The sequence below is a fragment of the Cladophialophora immunda genome (genome assembly GCF_000835495.1).
Source record: "Cladophialophora immunda strain CBS 83496 unplaced genomic scaffold supercont1.6, whole genome shotgun sequence".
NCBI lineage: Eukaryota > Fungi > Ascomycota > Eurotiomycetes > Chaetothyriales > Herpotrichiellaceae > Cladophialophora > Cladophialophora immunda.
In genome coordinates, this window is record NW_015622546.1 from 2976342 (window position 1) to 2997224 (window position 20883).

At 50.8% G+C, this 20883-nt stretch overlaps 5 protein-coding genes across 5 annotated transcripts; 4 read left to right on the forward strand and 1 right to left on the reverse strand.

The window, feature by feature from the left end:
* Positions 1-2252: 2252 nt before the first annotated feature.
* On the forward strand, positions 2253-3219 carry PV07_10531 (uncharacterized protein; the record flags this gene model as incomplete). Its single annotated transcript, XM_016397868.1, has 2 exons — positions 2253-2548; positions 2604-3219. The coding sequence occupies 2 exons, from the start codon at positions 2253-2255 to the stop codon at positions 3217-3219; spliced, it is 912 nt and encodes a 303-aa protein (XP_016245059.1).
* A 4573-nt stretch (positions 3220-7792) lies between these two features.
* Positions 7793-8041, forward strand: PV07_10532 (uncharacterized protein; the record flags this gene model as incomplete). Its single annotated transcript, XM_016397869.1, has 1 exon — positions 7793-8041. The coding sequence occupies one exon, from the start codon at positions 7793-7795 to the stop codon at positions 8039-8041; it is 249 nt and encodes an 82-aa protein (XP_016245060.1).
* A 3078-nt stretch (positions 8042-11119) lies between these two features.
* Positions 11120-14392, forward strand: PV07_10533 (uncharacterized protein). The gene is made up of 6 exons (XM_016397870.1): positions 11120-11679; positions 11741-11921; positions 11965-12501; positions 12575-12930; positions 12999-13250; positions 13358-14392. Exons 1-6 carry the CDS (start codon positions 11189-11191, stop codon positions 14352-14354), a joined length of 2814 nt encoding a protein of 937 aa, XP_016245061.1. The 5' UTR covers positions 11120-11188; the 3' UTR covers positions 14355-14392.
* A 1871-nt stretch (positions 14393-16263) lies between these two features.
* PV07_10534 (uncharacterized protein) lies at positions 16264-18060 on the reverse strand. Its single transcript, XM_016397871.1, has 3 exons — positions 17947-18060; positions 17389-17892; positions 16264-17329 (listed from the first exon to the last, which is right to left on the reverse strand). Exons 1-3 carry the CDS (start codon positions 18044-18046, stop codon positions 16881-16883), a joined length of 1053 nt encoding a protein of 350 aa, XP_016245062.1. The 5' UTR covers positions 18047-18060; the 3' UTR covers positions 16264-16880.
* Positions 18061-18288: 228 nt separating this feature from the next.
* PV07_10535 (uncharacterized protein) lies at positions 18289-20603 on the forward strand. The gene is made up of 2 exons (XM_016397872.1): positions 18289-18767; positions 18828-20603. Exons 1-2 carry the CDS (start codon positions 18435-18437, stop codon positions 20196-20198), a joined length of 1704 nt encoding a protein of 567 aa, XP_016245063.1. The 5' UTR covers positions 18289-18434; the 3' UTR covers positions 20199-20603.
* The last annotated feature ends 280 nt before the right edge of the window (positions 20604-20883 follow it).

The following is a 20883-nucleotide window of genomic DNA, read 5'->3' on the forward strand; positions in this document are numbered from 1 at the left end:
ACAAATAAATCACAGAAACCACAACTCGTCCCTGGCGATTGTGAGTCAAGGCGGACGCGCACGACATAACATAGAGGTACGCCTACGACCTCAAGGAAGGCCTTATTAACGTCTGTGTGAAGAAGGAAATTTGGGAATGGTTTAGTACGGACCCCCACATTGTAGATTGCTATCCAGTCCGGGTCACCACAAAACCGACTGTGGAAAAGGCCACTTTGGCCGCTCGAAAGGCTCTACAGGATGAATTGGGGGGGAGACGAGACGTACGAATATAGGACGAGGTATATGAAGATGACGGGCGGCTAAGGATTCGAGCAATCTACAAAGATCCAGCCAACGATGTAAAGGCGATCGTTTGGGTGGAGGAAGAAATAGTTGACGAACCCATTAGCGATGGAGGCGAAGACCTAGAAGATGGTGACATAATGAGTGAGGATGAGAGTATGGATGATGATGACGTAGGAGGAGGATGAGGGAGACAGCGATTACATAGACAATAGTATATTATAGTTATCTCATTGACTACTGGAGGTAGAGCACCAGATCTTATTGTTCCGCTATTGACCAGGCTATCCAGATCAAGCTATATCTTGAGCGCGGAGGCCCCGGAAACCGCAGCTTAGTTCTCTGCCTCGAAGATTTGTTTACCGGTCGAGTAAGCCTTACCCTTAACAACAGTAAACGGGAAGGCGAGATCTAAGCCGCGTGGCGCCGGTACTAAGAGCAGCATCAGTTCAAGCGGCCCCTCTGGCTCGTGCTGCACCATCTCATTCTGGAGCCAGTTGAGTTTTGCGGGCGTAGGTAGTCGGCTGTAAAGCCGTCAGTGACGTAGTAACGAGGTAATGAAGTTATATAGAGCGAGAGCAACTAACTGCTTTCCTATATTCTTCGGCTCTTTCTCCGGTGATCAGTCGCGTTTTCTTCCTCGCCCTTGTCTCGGGCTGAATAGTTCCGTTTACCTGTGGTCATTCAGTTAGGTTGAATTCTAAATAATGAAAGGTGTTTCCTACGACTTGAACGATCAAGCTTAACCTGCTGGCGGTCAGCTTTGTCGTGATATTTTTGCGCTGCGCCTATGTCCTGTTTTGCAACACTGGCTGCCATATCTATTGGTATGAGTGGAATGGAGGACAAGTCCACCATGTATAGTACACGCAGAAAACTGAGACCGAACAAGCGTGGTCGCAGGCTGCTCTTGAAAGCTGCGAACCAACGAAACTCACGAGCACCTAAAAGCTTGGCGGCCAGGAAGCAGCCAATCATGAATTTATCGCCCCTAACTACAAGGCAACCCTCGTCACACACGAAACGTGATGATTTTCGTGCGGGCCCGTTTTGTCGATTCGCCCACTAATAGCTTGGACTGCGGGAAGACTATATTTAACACTGCTGCCAACAAAGCGAGACCATTTGATGTCCTCTCAATAATGCACCATGTCTCAATCTTGTAGTAGCCTGGGATAGCCCTGACAACGAGGCAAAATGCGCAGCATTTCTGGAGTAAGAGGATGTCCTATAGACATGACGACTGAATACATTGTACAGTATAATGGTTTACGCTTCAAACAGGACGTCGTCAATATAAGTGTGCAGGATACGGTGCATGACTTCCACAGCCTCTACTTCTGCGCAGTATACCACTCATACTACCATTTCTTGTGGGCTTCCCTTCAGTAGGTCGAGATAAGCGGACGGAAGTCGTGGTGTTTATCGAAACCGGTCGCCTGTTTTACGAGGTTATTCGCTTACCCTAGGGTCTTTAGTTGAACCATAACCGTCTATGGTCAATGCCCATTGTGGAGTTAGGGCGCCCTTTGAACCACTGTTTTTCATATTCTACCAGATGAGACTCGCCGATGCATCGACGACGGAAAACTATCCCCGAAACCGCCGACCACCACTTTGCGAGGTTCGATAACCTATGATGATGACTAAGAAGCCCCGAACGGTTCGGCGAAACCATTACCGTGCATGTGCTCTGTGACGCTAAATGGTTTCATAATTCATAGATTTGCCCAATCGGCTAGCTGGAAGACATCGTTTACCAACCAGTCTCTGTGACGGGTGGAGCCGAGGAGTTTGCCGAACCCAGGTTCTATTGGCCAGCTTTCGATTGCATAGTTAGATATCAAAATGTCTTGCCCAGGTCGTTGCAGCATAAAAACAACATCTACGCCTGTATAAGCCAGGTTGCTCTGGAGGCATTGCTCTCCCAATTGTTTGTTGTCAATAGAACAGCGCCTCCACCGCCCATGGGTATTTTTGAGAGTCATTTAGGCATGTCGTCAGCTGGCGTCTTCCCCGCCACCCCGAGCATCACTGACCCCAATGGCTACACCCTCCGTGACTATCCCCGTTCCAGTCCTAGTGATGCCCTTCTTCAAATCGACGAAGTTGGCTTTGACCCACAGAAATCCACAGCACTCAATGACTACCAAGTCTACCTAGCGTCGCAATGGCCTGAGTTCGAGCGTGAGGATGACTTAAAATCCTCAGAGAATCAAGTGAAGCTCGAGCCCTGCGAGACGGACAAGTTCGTCAACACGGTGTAACACAACCCTACCACAACCATCTCGCAGTACGGTCAACTAACACCACCACAGATCCAACTCTACTGCCAGCACCAACTCCAGAGAAGACGGATTACCTGCCAAGTCTCAACCGGCCGAACCACCACGAGATCGAGGGAAAGGTTGGCCGAGGAACTCGGAGGTGACAACAACTACCGCGGGGCGCAACCGAAAGCCCACGCGAAAGCCGTCCACCACCATTGAAGTAGGAGACTCGCCAGAAGAGCAGAAGCGGAAACAGTTACTCGAAAAGAACAGACAGGCTGCTGCAAAGTGGAGAATCAAGAATAAGGAAAAGACGAAAAAGTTACAACGGGAGAATGCGTACCTCAAGGACCAGGTGGAGCGCATGAAGAACCAGATCCAATATATAAATGAGATCCCAGTCGCACACACAAACTACAAAGGATACAAGTCTCCCGAAGAGATCCCGGCCCACCTCAATGCCCTTGACAATGACTTTTTCATTCAACAGCTTACCTTCGCCGGCTACGACTTTGGAGAATTTTCTCAGATGGACTTCTCTGGCCTCTCTGACACGCCTAACCGTCTCTTCTCAACCTCAAATCCCGGCGCAAGTATGTATGCGCCTCTCCAAGAATTCAATCCCACAGCAGAGTTCGATGTACACACTCCAGCAGCCGATTGAAAAAGACACTTTACGGCGAGATTATCATCCTTTCCCCACAACAAATACGACGCTTGATCTGTTTTGGTTTCCTAGGAGAGCTGGGGAAGGGGCAGTCGACAATGTTGTTTTCCGTCTTATGCCGACAGAGGAGGCTCGTGTTTGAAGATACCCATCAACAGAAGTTCGTTTGCGGCTTCAACTGCTATTCTTCGTCATCCCCGAAGATGGTAAAATCCCCATTTTCCCGCCTTTGGTGGCGAACAAGAAGTCCGCTGCCTAGATCATAAACTCGAACGCTATTGTGGATAAAAAAGAGTTTCCTTATCGCATGTGCATATATATAGAAGGGGTGCCCGCAAAGTTGCTTTTCAAACGGTGGGGCCTTGAAACAGGACGGTTACTTGCGCAAGAGTTTGAAAAATTATCAACCTCTCCGACATAGATTGCTCTCTCCTTTCTGCTTCCCATCGCTCTGCCTCTCGCTGTGTTCACAACTGCTTTCTCTCACGTGCGGTTTTTGCTGCCGGTTCTGTAACATTTCGGCCTGCAGACCAGGATTTATGTTAGCCTAGGTGAAAAGGGATGGACTGTAAACTTTCCTTTTTAGCTCTACACTCAACTAAGTACTGTTTGGTAAGCTTCTGCGCAGAGCGACGACCGTATGGATGTTTCTCGACACTCAGTCCCTTCAAGGACCTTGAGACTTCGTCATGGAGGCATCCATTTGGCTCGATGGTGTCGTCGGGTGGGAGTTGAACTGAGTCGCTCACTATAGTTGACAGCCTAGTGAAGCGATCAATGCGGTCTCGAGGTGTTGGTGACTTTGATGTGTCATAGGTTTGTTTGAACCCCATGAATTCCTGATGAATCTTTTTCAGTGGTTTCTCCGTCTTTGACCTATACATCTGTTAAATCTAAAGTTACAAATGGGTGATAAAGGCTCACCGCTGATAAAAAGGTTGAAAGACTGCCTGTTCTTGAGTGAAGGCCATCGCTGTGAGTGCTTGTGTTAGAAATAACTCGGAAGCTCGCAGTAAAACCTCAATCCATCTTTTTAAATAGGTAAGGGCCATAAATCTTGAAGGCTGGGAAGCTCGAGGGAAAACACGCCATGGACCGTGTTCGAAACGCGTGATATAGCCTCTTCCCACCTTTTCCCTTCTGGATCCACAACCTCCCAGCCTCTAGACGTCAAAATTTCGATGGTGGGGCGAGAGTCTCATGTAAGTCGCGTTAAAGTCGCGACACCCGCGACCTCTTAGAATAGCCTAGAAGGAGAACGGCTGGCTTTCAAAGACTGACCATTACCAAGGCTGCGTGCCCACTTTGCCAAACCAATGCGACTCGCAGGCTAGGCCACACCCAGTCTTCCAGTTTTTCCCATACGTCCACTCAGATTCGCTCAGCAAGCTGGTCTAACAAACAACGGTTCCAATCTTCCAATCGCAGGGCCAGGAGAGGCCTCGAAGCCTGGTTCTGATCCTGCTATAGTCGCTGTGATGGTGTGCGGGTTTTCGGCACTCGATGATCGATAACAGCAACCATCCAGTTCCGCAAGAGGCACGGACCCGTACTCGAAACCATTAAACGCTTCGTCATAGTTGTTGCCTGTGCGGCAGCCCAGAGCAGAAGAGAAGTGGACCATATCCATTCCCAAAGTTTCATGAACTCGACCAAGGGATCCTAGACTCTTGACTGCTGTTAGGTTGTGTTTTCCTCATTCTTGCATTCTCTCCTCTCCAACAGTATCATAGGACGACCATTCTGACGGTATGGAGACTAGCCTAGCTAGCGAGCGTACTGGGAAGGAGCAAAAAAACAAAAAACAAGAGAAGGAAAAAAAAAGCCAAACAAAACAAAATAAAAAGAGCGGCCGCCACTCTTCGACAAGAGCCTATCGTTTCAAAAAGATGCCAGCAGGTACCAGCGGATCAGCGAATAGGTGGAGCCCGAGCAAGAGCGCTACGTCGCACTCGACTAGCATGAACAAGGCTTTATCTCAGGATCTAGCCTCAGGACCAATTACACAGTCGAGGCCACGAGAGCTTTTGCGACGTTTGAACATCACCTCGACCACCCAGAGAGCACCACCCAGAGAGCGGATAATCCCTGCGGCTGGCAACGTAGGAAACCAGAAACTCTTCTAACCAACCCCCTACAACCATCTAATTAAAGGCTTCATCAGAAGATAGACCCACTCCATAGTTGTCCCACTCATCCCGAGAATGAAAAATGAATCTAGTGGCTGGCATCTGTTGAATGGAGGCGAGGCAGAACGGAGTCCTGAATGTGACTCAGGCAGCTCGTCCAAAGAGGAGGTGACATTCTCAACATGGTGTGGCGAGCAATGAATAAACAATCAGTCTAGTAATCATCTCAGCCTACCCTGCAAAGTGGTCGCCATAACGGTCGTTGCACAAGCAACAATAACGACTAGCCCCTTAACGGTGAGGGATTTAGGCAAGCTTTGCCTCAGTGCCCAGCCAACCGTTTGCGTTTCCCGCCTTCCAGTCGGAATTGATACCTACGAAACGGTTGGCTCTCGATGATAGATACGTTCCCATCCCTTTGAGAATCATGGCCACTATCGTCGAGTTGCCTACCTCCTGGGCTCCACAACATGATGGGCTTGGTAGTGTCTGATCTTCATCTCCTATCCACACCATTCGATGTGAGAGGACATTGGCGTCGAGCTCCAGCCTCTGGAATTCCCGGATCGTCCAGTTAAAAACGTTGTGGTATTCGAACCCTTGATCAACAGAATCAGCCAAACCTACCGTCGTTTAAGGGATCATCGCACCGATATCAACCATGGCCAAGCCTCTTAAATATTGCTTCCTGCGAGATGGTTGACTCTCGATGATCAATAACAGCCATCTTCGAATTTCACAGGAGGAGCATCGCTGCCATTCTTAGGGCCTTCTCCATAAAGATATTACGACGACTAAAGCAAAGTCGCTTACATCAAAAACATCCGACTCCCATCCAATCTATGGCCTTGTTTACTCCAACGAACCACACAATATTCTAGGTATCGACCACCAGGATACGCTAGCACATTCAATTAATTAACCACTGTCACCCAGTCAAGGACGTTAAGATGTGGGTCAGTGACCATTTCGGTATTACTATTGGTGTTAAGGTGCCTTGATCCAATTTGAACGCCTAGGGTGAGTGGCCTCGCGTCATACTTCTCTGTCTACTAACCGTTTATCTCTACCACCGTCCTACTTCGAATCGGCATAGCTGGTCGCCCGAGCATCACGTGACATAACTCCGCTGGCGTACTTATGAGATTTTGAAGCTGAGCTCGACCGAATGAAAAAAATTTAGAATTGAACGCTTGAGAAAAGACCTAAACTTATGCATTATTTGCGAAATACTGTCAGCTTCGTTGGCGACCTCACCGACAACTCCTTGGATATGGTACATGTAATTCCGCTTCTTCTCGAGCGAAGTGAAGTGCGGTGCGGCCGCACTCGATGTGGCAAATCCACAGAATGCACACAGTATGACTCTCACGGTTAGAGGAGTCGTCGAACTGTTTATGCTTGTGAAGCGCGAGAAAGAGCTTCATCGGAAGGTCCTCGCGTTTACAATCCTCCGACCGATCAGTGAGGATTTATGGCCATTATCCTGTTATCGCGGGCAAAAGGACCACCTATTACCGTCATCTAATTCGAATTCAGCTTTATCGCACTTAACGGGAAAGAAAAATGGACGGCATATAAGTTTACTAAGAGTGGAATGAGCGCTCTAGCCAAGAGCTAAGCCATGGCTGTCGAGGGCGACGTGGTCTCCCTCTAGGTCGCCCTCTGGGTCGCTTCTTGGGCTGATGTTTCTGTGGCTTAGTGGCCATTGCTTTTGTCTGCACCGTCTACAGACTGAACAACACCCCTCAATCCGGCCACCGCGGCCTACTTTATTCCTCACCCGGTTCCTCAACCGCTACACTTAACGCACCATGTTTGTCCTCAACGAAGACCTTCCTTCGAAGAAGCGGTGACGAGATACTCTCGAATCACTTCCTCAAGACTCCGCCGAGGACTCTCCCTCGCCGAAGAGAAAGAAACGCACATTAGAAGCGGAAATATACCGGTGGCACCGTACTCCCAGCTTCTGGAATCGGCTCTCCAAGGTCCATCTAACTCGAGTAGTCGATACTACACCTCAAGACCACCCCGATCGAGCCCGTTAGTTGAATAACCTTAGGATCTGGCTCGGCAGGCGATTCGAGAGGACTGGATCGATGGACGATCTCAGCTATGGCCTTACTTCTTATAAACAAAGCTGGAGTTGCCGCAGCGCTCCCCCGTCCGTTCGTATTTGTTCAGCTCGATCTGCCGCCAGTATTCTTATCTCTCAGTCAAATTGGGAAGAATCAGGCGCGTTACTAGACGAAGCGGTAACCCTCATCCCCAGCGTGAGCCCAAGATTATTACAGCATACCGACAAGCAGCACATGCTCGCAGATTTCGCCGGCTTGGCTTCGACGACAGCGGCTATCGCTCTAATTGCAGGAAAGGACGCCTATCACGCTTTGTAACTCCTCGAACTAGGCCGCGGTGTCATTACTGGCTTATTAATGAAGATGCGTGGAGATATTTCTGACCTTAAACAGGAGTACCCTGATCTAGCGGACGAATTCGTCTCCCTTCGGAGCGAGCTGGAGTCGCCGGCTGACAGAGTAACTGGTTTAACCGCTGATGGTATATCTTCCTGGGAATCACAAGCGAAACGACGGCGTGAAGCGGAAGAGCAATTCAGCAGCTCATTACAACGATTCGCGCTCAGCCTGGATTCCACGGCTTTCTTCTTCCACCAACGAGAGACGAGTTGATGGCCGCGGCAGATCCAGATCCTATCATTGTTATCAATTTGAGCTCGCACCGCAGTGATGCGTTTCTCATTGAGCGTGACCAAATGAGGGTCTTAGAAATGCCTGATTTAACCCTGGAAGTAGTCTAGAAACGGACCTAAGATCTCCGAACGGGCCATGTCAATATAAAATCGCTACTCGAGTGGCTCTGGGATATTATCGATCGTCCATGTTTAGAAGAGCTTGGGTTTAAGACGCCCGTCTCGGATGGTAACTGGCCTCGTGGATGGTGGATTCCCACGGGACTCCTCAGCCAACTACCATTTTATGCAGTGGGACGCTATATGCATGGCTCTACCGAGACAGTCCTTGACAGAGTGATGTCGTCGTACGACTCGTCGGTCAAGGTATTAGTATATGGACGTTGACACCAGATTCACAACGGTAGAGGACCTACGTCGGACTATGCTCTCTTGGTTTCTATGCGCGACACGCCAGGGTTAGCTACGAATCCGATTCTTCCATCTGCTGAGAAGGAAGTGGAGACGTTAAGCGACCTGTGTCAGTCTCATCAGCTCATGCCGGTTGTGCTGACGGAGCCGCACAAGGACGATGTGATCAAATACTTGCCAGTGTATAGGATATTCCACTTTGCCGGTCACGGACAGTCGAATCCAACAGAGCCCTCACACAGTTGTTTGCTCCTCAAGGATTGGCAGACGAATCCGCTGACAGTGGGTGACCTCCGTAACCACAGGCTCCAGGATCACCCGCCGTTTCTCGGTTACCTATCGGCGTGTTCGACTGGGGCCAGTGAGGCGACAAGGCTCGCCAACGAAGGAATCCATCTCATCAGCGCCTTCCAATTGGCAGGATTCCGGCACGTAATAGGAACGCTCTGGGAAGTATTGGACGAACACTGTGTCGATGTGGCAAGAATACTCTACGAGAGATGCTGATGGGGGAGCTGACGGACTTGGCGGTTTGTCGGGGTCTACACCTCGCGGTAAAGGCCCTGAGGGACAGACAGGCGGGGGAGGAAAGCAAGAGGGATGCGCAGCTCGTCCTAGATGTTGGGATTGGAGAGAGGATAGAAAGGACGCCGGCATTTCCTTGGGTGCCATACGTCCACTATGGTGTTTAGCGGATAAACGCGGTCGTGGCGCATGGAGAGCCGATTGAAGTGGCGCATTGGACAACTGTACGATGAAACTGTGAGCTGAATACTCCCGGAGTTTCGTTCGGTTCTGGGCTGGGTGCGATGATGGATCGAGGAAGGGGGAGGTATTTGTTCTCGAACTTGTGACGCTGGCTCGTGATCACTGCAATAGTTCAGATGGCCAGTCCAAATCTAAAGCGTCCGCAAAATCGTCCATTATGTCGAGTGGTGCTCGAGAGGGAATTAAGGTGACGAGTTGCCGTCCTAAGCGTTTTCAACTAGGAAGCACGAAGGCCGAATGTCTCTCCCCTGAACCCCTAAAATCTATCTATCTCATCACGCCGATTTTGTCGCCCTTAGATTGCGGAGCCTCGTGCCAGAGCCTCCTATAACCTCACACCGCAAATTTGGCCCAGTCTTTAGGCATCTTATAGCCGCGATGTAGGAAATGACTCAGTGTCGAAGCGCGTCAATCTGCTTCTACATTCTTAGCTACCATAGACACTAAACGGGGATAATAATACCTACCGGTTCAAGGGGTCGGGGTGCTTCTACCTTCCATTGGTTTAGTTGCCGGTGAAGGCTGTACTTGGATTCACCGAAAAGGGACTTGAGGAGTGTCTCAAGCCTTGATCTGTCGATATAGCGGCTGTCAAAAGTCTGCACGCTGTTGTGTTGTTGCAGTGGAGGCATGGTGCGTCGGTGGGTTGCGGGCTGCAAGCTTAGGGTCGGGTACCGAATGTGCAAAGATACTGTATGTACCATGTATAAGATAGAGGACATGAGGATTAAAATAAAAGGTCACTGAGCAATGATGCAGTCCTAATTTATCTTAGTAGGTATGTGATTGGGGCAAGCCGAGACACGTAATGACCATTGGAATGGGGGTCTGGGCCTGTCCTTTGGAAAGTATACACAGTATAGTCCCTGAGACCCCTTCAAATCCGCCATGTCCTCTAATTGAGTCATAAACGCCCAGACTAGGTAACATGTTACATCACATGAAAAGAAGATGGTTGGGCTGCAGGGCTTCTTGGCAAACATATGATGTACTCTAAACCTTCTTCGCAGGCCGAACCAGTCTTTCCAGAGTGCACTCGTGCTTTGTCGAATCCGTCCGATCGAAACTCTGGTTGGCTGTTGAACGGTGATTGTTCGTCTTGTCACGCGCCTGGCAAGGCATGTTCTCTGCGCCCGAAGGGGACAGGCACGACGCTTCCGACTTCGAACCATAAGCTTAACCGTATTTTACAAGGCTTCCATAGCGATAGAGATATGCGCTCGGTGCATTTCAATGGGTACGTGCCAAAGGGAAATGTTTCTTCGTCACGAAGCATGGTCGCATGGGCTTACGGATGGCGGTGCCTTTAAAGCTTGGCGGCCATGCAGCTGCCAATTATTCAATCGATCGTCCCTCAATCTATGAGGCTTCTTGTTACACACATGTGCGTGACGAAAAAGCCCAACGACGGCCATCACTCCTCTCGTATGCATCTGAAATGCTGGTAGCTGGGATCGTGGGCGTCCGTGCCTCTTGTGAAACTGGAGGGGGGCCGTTATCGATCATCGAGAGCCAACCATTTCGCAGGCAGCAATACCGACAGGGAGGCAGGCACCTCTGAACGAAAGCCTGTTTTTCACTGGTTTGGAGGCCGGCCATTAGTTGTTGCCTCGTGGTGACCGTAATGGCGACCACCTTTGAAACTTGGGATTCATTTCTATTTTCAACGCTTTCATCCAGTGCTGCGCAGTATTGCCACATGTTACAGCGAACCAACGTCCGCAAAACGCACTCGGCGAAAGCCCCATGAGACGAGTCTGCATACGATTTTCTTCTTCTTCGCTGGTTTCTCCAAGAAATCTTCATTCTCTTCCTCTTCATGGGCTAAGTAACGAAGATTCTTTGTGTCCTTCTTAGTTCTTTTCCTTCCATTCGACTCGCTTTTCTGCGGTTGAAAACATTCTCAAACACTCAGACAAGAGTACAGCTCAAAGGCTCGCTTGCTAAAATGGCGAGCGACTCGGAGAAGAGTTCGACCTACGATGATGTCGAAGAAATGAATGAAGGCGAAGCTGCAGCGTACAACTTCAAACAAACTCTCTTCGACCGCATCCAAGAAATCCAAGCGACAGGATCCTATGCAACTGGCAATGTTCTTCAATCCGTTCCAATTCCAGGCATCTGCGTGGATGGCGGCGAGCCTATTGCCATTCCGCTCTCAAAAGAAGCAGCTGAAGACCTCGCTAAGAAAAGTGACAAGGCACCCTTCGGCAAGCGCAGACAAACGGTCGTAGACGAGACAGTGAGAAAGACGCTGCAGATCGGCGCAGAGAGAATCAGCTTCAAGAACCCACAATGGAACGCGTTCGTCAACACACTTGTCCAGCGTGTTGTTGAGGAGCTTGGAGTACCACCTGCTCCTAAAGGTCCCACTGTCCATGCCGAGCTATACAAGAACCTTCTCTACCCGCCGGGAGCCATGTTCAAGCCTCACAAAGAGTAAGTAAAGACGTGTCTCGGCACATGAGCATCGTCACGGAGGGCTGACAGTCTAACATAGTACCGAGAAGGATCCGCGCATGTTTGCAACCCTCGTCATTTGCCTCCCTTCGGAACATACTGGCGGTACTGTCTGCTTGCAGCACGGGGATGCTTCAATAGAATTACCTACCGCTGAGACGTCGGCGTTCAACTACTACTACCTTGCTTGGTACACAGATGTCACCCACGAGGCAAGTCATGTCTTAGCTCCGAGGCGACCTAGTAGTACTAATTGGTACAAAGATCAAGCCAGTCCAGACAGGATACCGATGGGTTCTTACGTATAACCTCATCATGGGTGACAGGAAATCTTGCCTATCGGCCTCGACGCTGGATTCTCAGACCGAAAATCTAGTACAAGCTCTGTCATCGTGGGAGAAGCTAGAGTATAAGCCAGATTTCCTTCTTTATCCTCTCGATCATCAGTACACACCGAGGAACTTGCGTCTTTCCAGCCTGAAAGGCTTCGATTACCAACGCGCTCGCTGTCTTGCAGACAGCTGTGACCGGCACGGCGAATTCAACTTGCTTCTTGCCCAGTACAATAAGTCCAAGACTTGGGATAACGATGAAGGGGGTGAAGAAGACATGACTCGCAGGACCTATCTGGACAACGTCTGCAGCCTCGAGGGCTTCGTGCTATCTAATGAAACGGTGGACGTACATAAGTCTACGCTTTTGGTCCCTATCAACTATCACGACAGAGACCCGGACTACCGCGCCGGTGGAGAATATATGGGAAATCAACATCAAGAGATGGAGGAAAACTACGAGGATATGGTACGCTCCCTGAAGTCGATGCAACGAGATCATCACAAGCATGACGATTTTAATAATGGTTATTTGATGACAGGTGCTTGTTATTGTTCGGACAGTATGCATTGACGTCCCCCTCTTTGACAGCAAAAACTCTCCTCAAATTGCGAACAAGGTCATGACGCATTTACTGAGGAGTGTCAACGACAACGCCAGGGCGACGCTGCAAACGATACTTGTTCGTCTCTGGCGCGTCATCTTGGATGAGAGGATTGCCGCCAAAGAGGCGAACGACGTGTACCTTGGTTACGTCGCAGTCACTAGTGCGTCTCTCGGGGATTGGCCTATCTTCAAGGAAGCACAAAAGAACACTCGCAAAGCCTGGGACATGGGCTCCTGGTCCGCACTCGGTGGACTGATTGATCTCCAAGATGGCTCAGTTGACGCAAACGAGTAAGACTCACCCCGATTCCACTGAACTGCTTGTTGAATAGTACCGCTGACAAGCACGCCCTCTCAAGCATATATAATTGCATGGTCCAGTGTGAGAACTTGCGTCTTGTTTACCAATTTCTAACCCGATTCTACAACGGGTTCTGTTCATCCAACATTCGCCGAAAAGACCCAGCAAAGGCGGAGTACTGGAAGCAGTGGTACAGCGACAGCCTGATTAGGACGCTTAATGGGTGCAAGAATTGTACGGGAAAAGATGACGCTGTTACAATCAAAGAAATTATTTTGGACCTTGATGTCAAATACACATCATCACAGCAGTAAGAGACCCCGATGCCCCTGAGTTTGTGTTTTGGCCTTTTTTTTACAACCCAAATCATTCGAGTTCCCAGCGACAGATCGGACATCTAACTAACTACTCATATAGAAATGAAGTAGACAAGGCAGTCATGAATCTTGTTGATCACTTCAAAGACAACAAGACGTTCGTGAATGCGCTGACAGTCGAGCTCCTCCTTGTACTATCGAAGCCGGATAGTGCCCGGACAGATTTCCTTCGCCGCGTATTCGATGTAATTTTGGAAGCCGCAATCTCGACATTCGACCTTGAACTCTACTATGCATACGCCTATCCTGTGCTATTCTACCAGGGCTACTCTGACACACTCATTCGAGATTTCTACAGCCAGGCATTGGCGCATAGCGAGGACTCAGCTTTTGATCTGTTGCGGCAGTTTTCAAGCCAGGCTTCCAAGGCCAGCAAGGACACAGTGTCGAAGATTCTATTGTCGGTGATGAAACAATTACTTCCATCGGTAGATACAGGTTCCCCAGAGGTGCAGACTTGCTTTCAACTGCTCGTGGAAGCCTACATTACCCAGACCGTGGGCAAGGAGCCGCTAAAGCCAGAGCCAGAAGACTGGGCTCGCCCGGAGGAAGTGCACGAGTGCTGGTCCGGGTGTGAGAGGTGTCCACAGCTGAACGCCTTCGTCAAGGACCCCAAAGCGAAGGAAGAAACGATAGCCATGAGCGACAGTTGCCAAAGACATCTCAAATATTACTTTAAGTATCTCGAGTTTGAGAAAGGGAACCGCGAGGGTGAAGTCCGTATCACAAAGACGCTGAGAGGATGGGAAAGAGGCCACGAAGACTGGGAGTCCAAGGCTAAAAGGGTACAAGAGCAGCTCCGAGACATGCCAAAAGAGTTGAAAGAAGCACTCGGCGACAAGTACGACACGCTGATGGCACTCGACCTGATCAGGATTGACAGGAGCATTGCCGAAGAAGGTGGGATCAGCCAAGCTTCTGACAAGACCCAGCCATCCACGAGACCGAAACGCTCGCGTGAAAAGGACGCGCAAGACACTGAGCCGAAGAGGACTTCGAAGCGTACGCGACGTGGGGGAGCAGAAGTCGAAGGCTGAGAGATGGAAAGAAGGCGAAGGGGAATGGTGACTGACGGATATTGCACGTAAGAGGTGATAACGGCTCGTTAAGATTCGGGATAGATCGTAAACTTGGCCACCACATGTCATAACTACGCAAGCGGAGTTTTGGCACGTACCCGACAGATCCGACAGGGATACTTTGCTTGCCCCCAAAACCCTGTGCTGTACCCGACAGTGATTTCTTTCTTTGTAGTGATGGCTATCCTGAATTTACCCGCTACAGGCTTGCCCTCGAACCGAGCTGAAGGATTACGGTGGTGATTTAAGAGTTTATAGATGTTGCCGATCTCGATCTCAGCGTAGTTAATCTGAGCAACCTTAGGTTCGAAGGGGAGGTGACTTCTGACGAGCTTGATACACTCGATGGTTGCGATACATGTTGGGTGGTGCTAATTTCCCCGTCATATTCCCGATAATGGCACCCCGCTTATATTGCTTGATGGCGTCTTTACTGCATCCCTACAAGTAGGCTTCTGGTCATTTGGTGTGGCTGGGCTGGGTGCGCCAGACTTGCTATCGGGTTCGCTTTCGGCGGCTCAGCGAGGCTGTGAAGCGACGGTTTCGGATTTTCAGTGCTCGAATGACAGGGATCATCGGCGATGCTATCCCCGGCAGACCTCGAGAACTAGTGATTGTTGCAGCTTTTTTCGTCATCCATTGACCTGGATCATCTGTCTTGTGTCTTGCAAGGCATTAACTAACTCTATAACGAGACGCAACCTCTTCGATCCAGTACCTCCGTCAACATCTCTTCCACTGTGCTACAGTATTGTACCAAGCTACCGACTTTCAAGGGTGGCCGCCATAACGGTCGCCGTGCAGGCAACAACAGTGACCGGCGTCTTAACTGGTGAGGCATTTAAGGTTTGAAGAAAGAGTGCGGCATAGACCTTATGGGGCTTTTGTTCAGTGGTGTGCTACTGTAACACCGGCTAACGATTTGCCTTCGACACTTCCTGCCTCCCTTGTCTGTATTGCTTCCTGCGAAATGGTTAGCTCACGATGATCGATGACAGCCACCCTCTAGTTTCGTAAGAGGCACGGACCCTAGGATCACCAGCATTTCAGAGGCAAACGACTCTTGGCCGCCAGGCTCCAGCCTCTGGAATTCTTCGAATCGTCCCAGTCAAGGACGTTGTCACGCTATGATTCGTTCGCATCAGCTCTTCTTCGACGCCTCTTTCGGTCACGTCTGCATGCAGGGGCCCGCTGCGTCGTTTGCTCCCCAACGTTAGGACGAGGCACAGGACGTTGACTGCCTTTCAAACTCTCGAATCGTCCAATCGAACACATTGCGATGCTCGAAACCTTTGCGGCGAAAGAGGCGACCGAATAAGCCCCGGAGGGCTTCTGCTACCGGCTCGGCCAGGGACCCGATGCACCGTGGCCCTGAGACGTCGACGTCGGAGACTGTGTGGCTCATGAAGACAGATAATGTCATGGATATTGAAGAACATGGTCAGAAGACGCGTAAGGAGCGCCATAAAAGGCGCACACTGGTATCGCGTGCCCGGTCCTTTTATCAACACACCGTCTATTATGAGAATGTAGCAAGTATGGCTGAGCATTCCACTCAAATCATACAGAGGAATCTACTGAGAGCAGACCGGTCAATGCGTGGGGCGTGACTCACGTAGCTGTAGAAGGCGTGGCAGTCGGCATTAGCTGTCGCGGTAGGTGTCATGGAGGTTCGTTTTCTAGCCAAATCAAACGAGTTCCGAAATGCTAGATCCTGGTTGATAGCATGGAGACTTCCGAATGTGGTCGGGCAAGGCTCGTGGAAGATGGAATCTAGGTTTGGCCTAAGGCGCAGACGCAGGCGCGTGCCCACCTATTTCGACGGTTGAATACCCTGCTTGGGGGAGTACTGCACCACTAAACGGTGGTTGACTCTCTGAGGGGTTTTTTGAAACAAGGAGTATCGACTTTCTGAGTTGTGACGCTATGCTAGCCCTCTAACTGGTCAGGGATAAAGAACGGGACAAGCCAGCGTATGTGATTGGAACACCCCTGCTACTCACCGAGTCCCAAATTTCCTGGAATAGCGAGCGCTTGACCACCGTATTGCAGAGGAGCTCGAACAGGTAAGCTCTTCGATCCCATCAGCCATGTCAACTTCTCTTCTGCCCTGTCACCAAGCTTACCCACCGGCTTTCGAGGGTGGTCGCCAGAACGGTCACCGCACAGGCAACAACTATGACCAGGCTCTCGACCGGTAAAGCATTTAATGGTTTGAAGCTTGGTGCGGCACAGACCGTACAGTCTTTCGCTCGGTGGTGTGGTAGTACCAACCAATGATCAGCCTTCGACGCTTCCTGGCTCTCTGTAGGTATTGCTGCCTGCGAAATGGTTGGCTCCCGATGATCGATAACAGCCACCCTGCAGTGTCATAATAGGCACGGACCATAGGAACCGATCATCAGCTTTTAGATGCATACGGGAGGGCGCGAAAGTCATGATTGGCATGTCTATTGGTCCTCCTCATGCATGTCGAGCATATCATCACCTCTTTCGACGTGCCGCCTTGGTCACATTCCGTGCTGCATCGCCTGATGGCCTCGGAGTCTCCTCTTCTCGTCGTTCATCCGCACCTCCCGATGCAAGCGATTCTTGGGCTTTTGGCTCCAGCCTCAGGAATTCTCGAATCGTCCAGTCAAAGGCGTTGTCGTATTCGAACCCTTGTCGGCGAAACAGCTTGTTGAATATTTTCCGCAGGTGCTGATAGTCCGGCTGATCCTCGTCGCGCAAGTTGCGGACATAATTCATGTAGTCCTCAAACTCGCTTGGTAGACCTGCACAAAGTTCGTGCGCACTGATTGTCTGCTTCTTCTCCAAAACCAGCAGATATTTGGCATCCCGTTTCGCCTTGAGGCCTTGCCAAGGAAGTCTCCCACGCATGAAATACACCAGCATGTAGCCTAGTGCCTCCAAGTCATCGCGTCGGGATTGCGCTGGGGGGACAGTTAGCCGACCTTCTTGCATGGTTGAGCACAGTGGACGCGTCACCTACCAACGCCTAAATGCCCGTTGATGCTCGCGTATCTGCATGTGCCTAATAGCTGAGGAGGACGCGCTGTCACAGCACGGGGAGGAGTGGTACTCGAGCTCCACTGGTCAGGGCGGCGGTAGATCGCAAGACCTAAATCGGTCATGTAGACAACATTCCCCCGCTCACCCATACCCAGGAGGAAGTTTTCAGGCTTGACATCCCGGTGAAGGTAATTGTTTGAATGAAGACTCTCGAAGCGACGAAGTAGTTGGTCGGCGAGCATCAGCGTCGTCTTCAACGAGAATTGGTTGCCACAATATCGGAATAAGTCTTCCAAGTTCGGCCCTAGCAGTTCGAAGACCAAAATGGTAAAGTCATCTTGATGTCCATGCCAGTATACCTGAGGAAAACCAGCTTTCCCGGCCAGGGATTGATAGATGCCCACTTCCTCCTCAAGCAAAGATGGCGCGATACTGTGATGTTCGAGTTTCATGGCGACTTCGTTGCCGGTTTCAGCGTCACGCCCTGTTGAACGTGAGATTTCATTTGAAGCCACGGGCGTTGGGGATGTGGCCATACCCAGATAGACATTGCCAAAGGAACCAGATCCTAATTTTCGCACCAAGTGGTACCTGCCGCCGATGGCCATATTTTGAACACGCTGCACAAAGCTGTCCATGCTGTTGTCGTTACAATCGTCCGTCGTCGATATCCACTCATGGTGGTTTACTCATGACAGTTTAATCTTCGGCACTCGCTACACTTTCCCCCAGGGGCCTCATGTTGTCCATAGTTGCCTAGAACCCCGCAGGCTCAGGCCTGATACGCTAAGGCGGTTCACAACCTCTGATCCAATCAACCATTTCCTTAGCGCCGGAGGCTTGAAGTCGTGTCTCAACCTCCCATCCACGCGACCAATACCGTGACTGGATGCGAAGTGCTGCATCGATATCCTGCCACACTTCTTCTCTCAACATGCAACCCTGCCTAACTGGTCGCGCTATATCGTGTCCTTCTTTGAGGCCACCTCCTCACACCTTTCTCCTCGACTCTTTCTCTCTTCACTCATGTTCGCCCTCGAAGAACCCCAGTCGAGAAAGCGACAACGGTCCTCACAAGAGCCTGGGGATCTTGAGCCGGAGCCGGTAGCAAAGAAACAAAGATCTCTTTCGGAAAGCCGTGACCTCCCTCGCCATCGTCCTCCGACCTTCTGGGACACGTTGTCCAAAATTCGATTGAGTCGCGGCGCTCTCCGGGAGTTTGACCGCAGGAACATTGAAGAGAAGGTTCAGCCACCTTGCACACCCACACCGAAGGTCGAATATCCCCAAGGGCGTGCTCGCCTACGGCTCAAGAGGTTTGCTCGTCGTGGTGGGCCTGACCTATCACACCTTCGAGGGGTGCGTCTTTTCGTTTGTCCGATCGAGATCATGGTGTATGCTAATGGATGGTTGTGGCAGATTGCCAGCTTACCCCTTCGGGATCCCGACACAATGAGCGACTATGCCAGTTCTCAGAGCCTGAAACGGTCTTCCGCCTCTTCGAAGCCGACTGACTCCTCCAGAACCACCCCGTACAGCGGCAATTTTGAGCAAAAACTGATTGACACTGGCATCTACCCCAGCCTATACGAACACCCGGATGGACGCCTACCACAAAAGCCGGCGAATTTGAGCGACATCCAGGCCGCACAACGCGTCCCTCGGGCATCTCTCTCACCTTCCCGATTCACAGATGAAGATTTCGAAGCATTTCAGCGGGCAAATGCAAGAGCGTCCGGCGAGACTACGGGGATGTATAATGTACTCCCTTTCATTGCCGGAAATGAGGCGACCCATCGTTTCGAGATGGGCCTGCCAATGAGCAACCTGAAACCGTTCGACAAAGATCTCAGCGACCCCAGGCCCGACGTCTATCACGGAGCGGCACTCTCGACCATCCATCCGCGGGTTCGTAGTGACTTGGGACAATACATCATCCCATCGACGGTCGACTTAACTCGTCCGGCCGCTCCGAATTTCTTCGTCGAGGGCAAGAGCGCTCAAGGTCGAGCGGATGTGGCAAAGAGACAAGCCCTGATTGATGGAGCAATGGGAGCCCGAGCCATGCACCAGCTCCAGAATTACAAAGCCGAGGAACCAGAATATGACAACAAAGCACGAAGCTTCTCCGCTACCTACCAAGACGGCCATCTTCAACTTTATGCACACCATCTCACTGCGCCTCTCACTCCCGGAGGGGAGCCAGAGTATCATATGACTCAAACGGGTTCATACGCAATGACGCACAATACAGAGCGGTTCCGGGAGGGTGCTACTGCCTACCGGGGCGATCGAGACCTAGCAAAGACAGAGCGGGACAGCTCTATTGCCCACGCCAACCAGGTGGCTCGCCAGATGCCTGCGCCCAGCCCCAACACAAGCTTCACGACCAGCCGCACGTCCCAGTCGACGGCCGTTATTACCGGGTCTGACACCTCTGAAGACGAGCTGGCTCGCGACGAAGTAACCCCAGTCAAGCGCCTGAGACTCAGTGCGGCGTCATCTGTAAGCTACGATTCTACAACTAGACGAGATAGTCGCGCTACCTTCGAAACCCCAATGGCTATTAGCAGAGCACCCGTGACTTCTCCACAGAATACCACGTCGGCATCCAGACGCAGTGGACGGACTTCTGCGGAGGGAAGCATATTGAGGTATTCAACTACCCACACACGGAATGGAACGGACGGATCTTCAATGGAGAGACCTTCAGACCTCTCCGGGCAATCTCAAAGCGTGCAGGGCTCGGGACGAGGTCGTCAAACCCGTCCAATGGTTGAGGTTACTTAGAGCGGATGCGCTATAAAGATGAGTCGGGTTGGTGCGTCGAGCACCGGGGCAAGTCAGCGATTGCGAGAAGGATGGACGGCCGACTCTCTACTGCGCTCGTCTCAACGTCTTCACGTATCGGCCCAATGGCAACAGGCGTCGGTGAATGCACTAAGAATTCTAAGGAGGCGGGAAAGCGTTAGTGTAAACGAGGTCAGCATTGCTCCGCATGACATCTGTGTTTCCAGTCACTTTTAGTCGCCATGGGATACATACTGTAGTGTTTGGGACTTTTCAGCAATGTCTCTCGTCGATTCAACTATACTTGTCAGGCGTAAGAAGAAAGTCGACTTTGGCGGTCTTTGCCTCCGCTTCACGTTGATGCCCTACTTGATGAAATGAGCCTTGGTACTTCCTCCGATCGACGGTATCCCAATCCTTCGTTCGCAGAATATCCTTACATATGTACCAAGACTTGACACTTTCATGCCCGGCTTCCGTGAACTGTCGACAAATCAGTCAAACTGCCATGGAAGAATGCATATCAGCAATGTCCCGATAGACATGGATCGTCTCCTATCAGGTTTACAGCAGCGTTCAGGTAAATATGACCGAGCAGGTGCCGGGCCTTAGTGTCTGTGGCTCGTTGTGTTATCATCGAGAGCCAATCATTCCCGCCGTGATGCAGGCAAGAGATACTAACCCC

Bases quoted from the DNA above. Each gene is read 5' to 3' on its own strand.
- PV07_10534 (XM_016397871.1), bottom strand. From the start codon at position 18,046: ATGGACAGCTTTGTGCAGCGTGTTCAAAATATGGCCATCGGCGGCAGG. The intron at 17,893-17,946 runs GTATGGCCACAT...CACGTTCAACAG, and splicing joins CTTTGGCAATGTCTATCTGG to GGCGTGACGCTGAAACCGGC. The intron at 17,330-17,388 runs GTAGGTGACGCG...CTGTCCCCCCAG, and splicing joins CAACGGGCATTTAGGCGTTG to CGCAATCCCGACGCGATGAC.
- PV07_10533 (XM_016397870.1), top strand. From the start codon at position 11,189: ATGGCGAGCGACTCGGAGAAGAGTTCGACCTACGATGATGTCGAAGAA. The intron at 11,922-11,964 runs GTCTTAGCTCCG...ATTGGTACAAAG, and splicing joins TCACCCACGAGGCAAGTCAT to ATCAAGCCAGTCCAGACAGG. The intron at 13,251-13,357 runs GTAAGAGACCCC...CTACTCATATAG, and splicing joins AAATACACATCATCACAGCA to AAATGAAGTAGACAAGGCAG.
- PV07_10535 (XM_016397872.1), top strand. From the start codon at position 18,435: ATGTTCGCCCTCGAAGAACCCCAGTCGAGAAAGCGACAACGGTCCTCA. The intron at 18,768-18,827 runs GTGCGTCTTTTC...TGGTTGTGGCAG, and splicing joins ACCTATCACACCTTCGAGGG to ATTGCCAGCTTACCCCTTCG.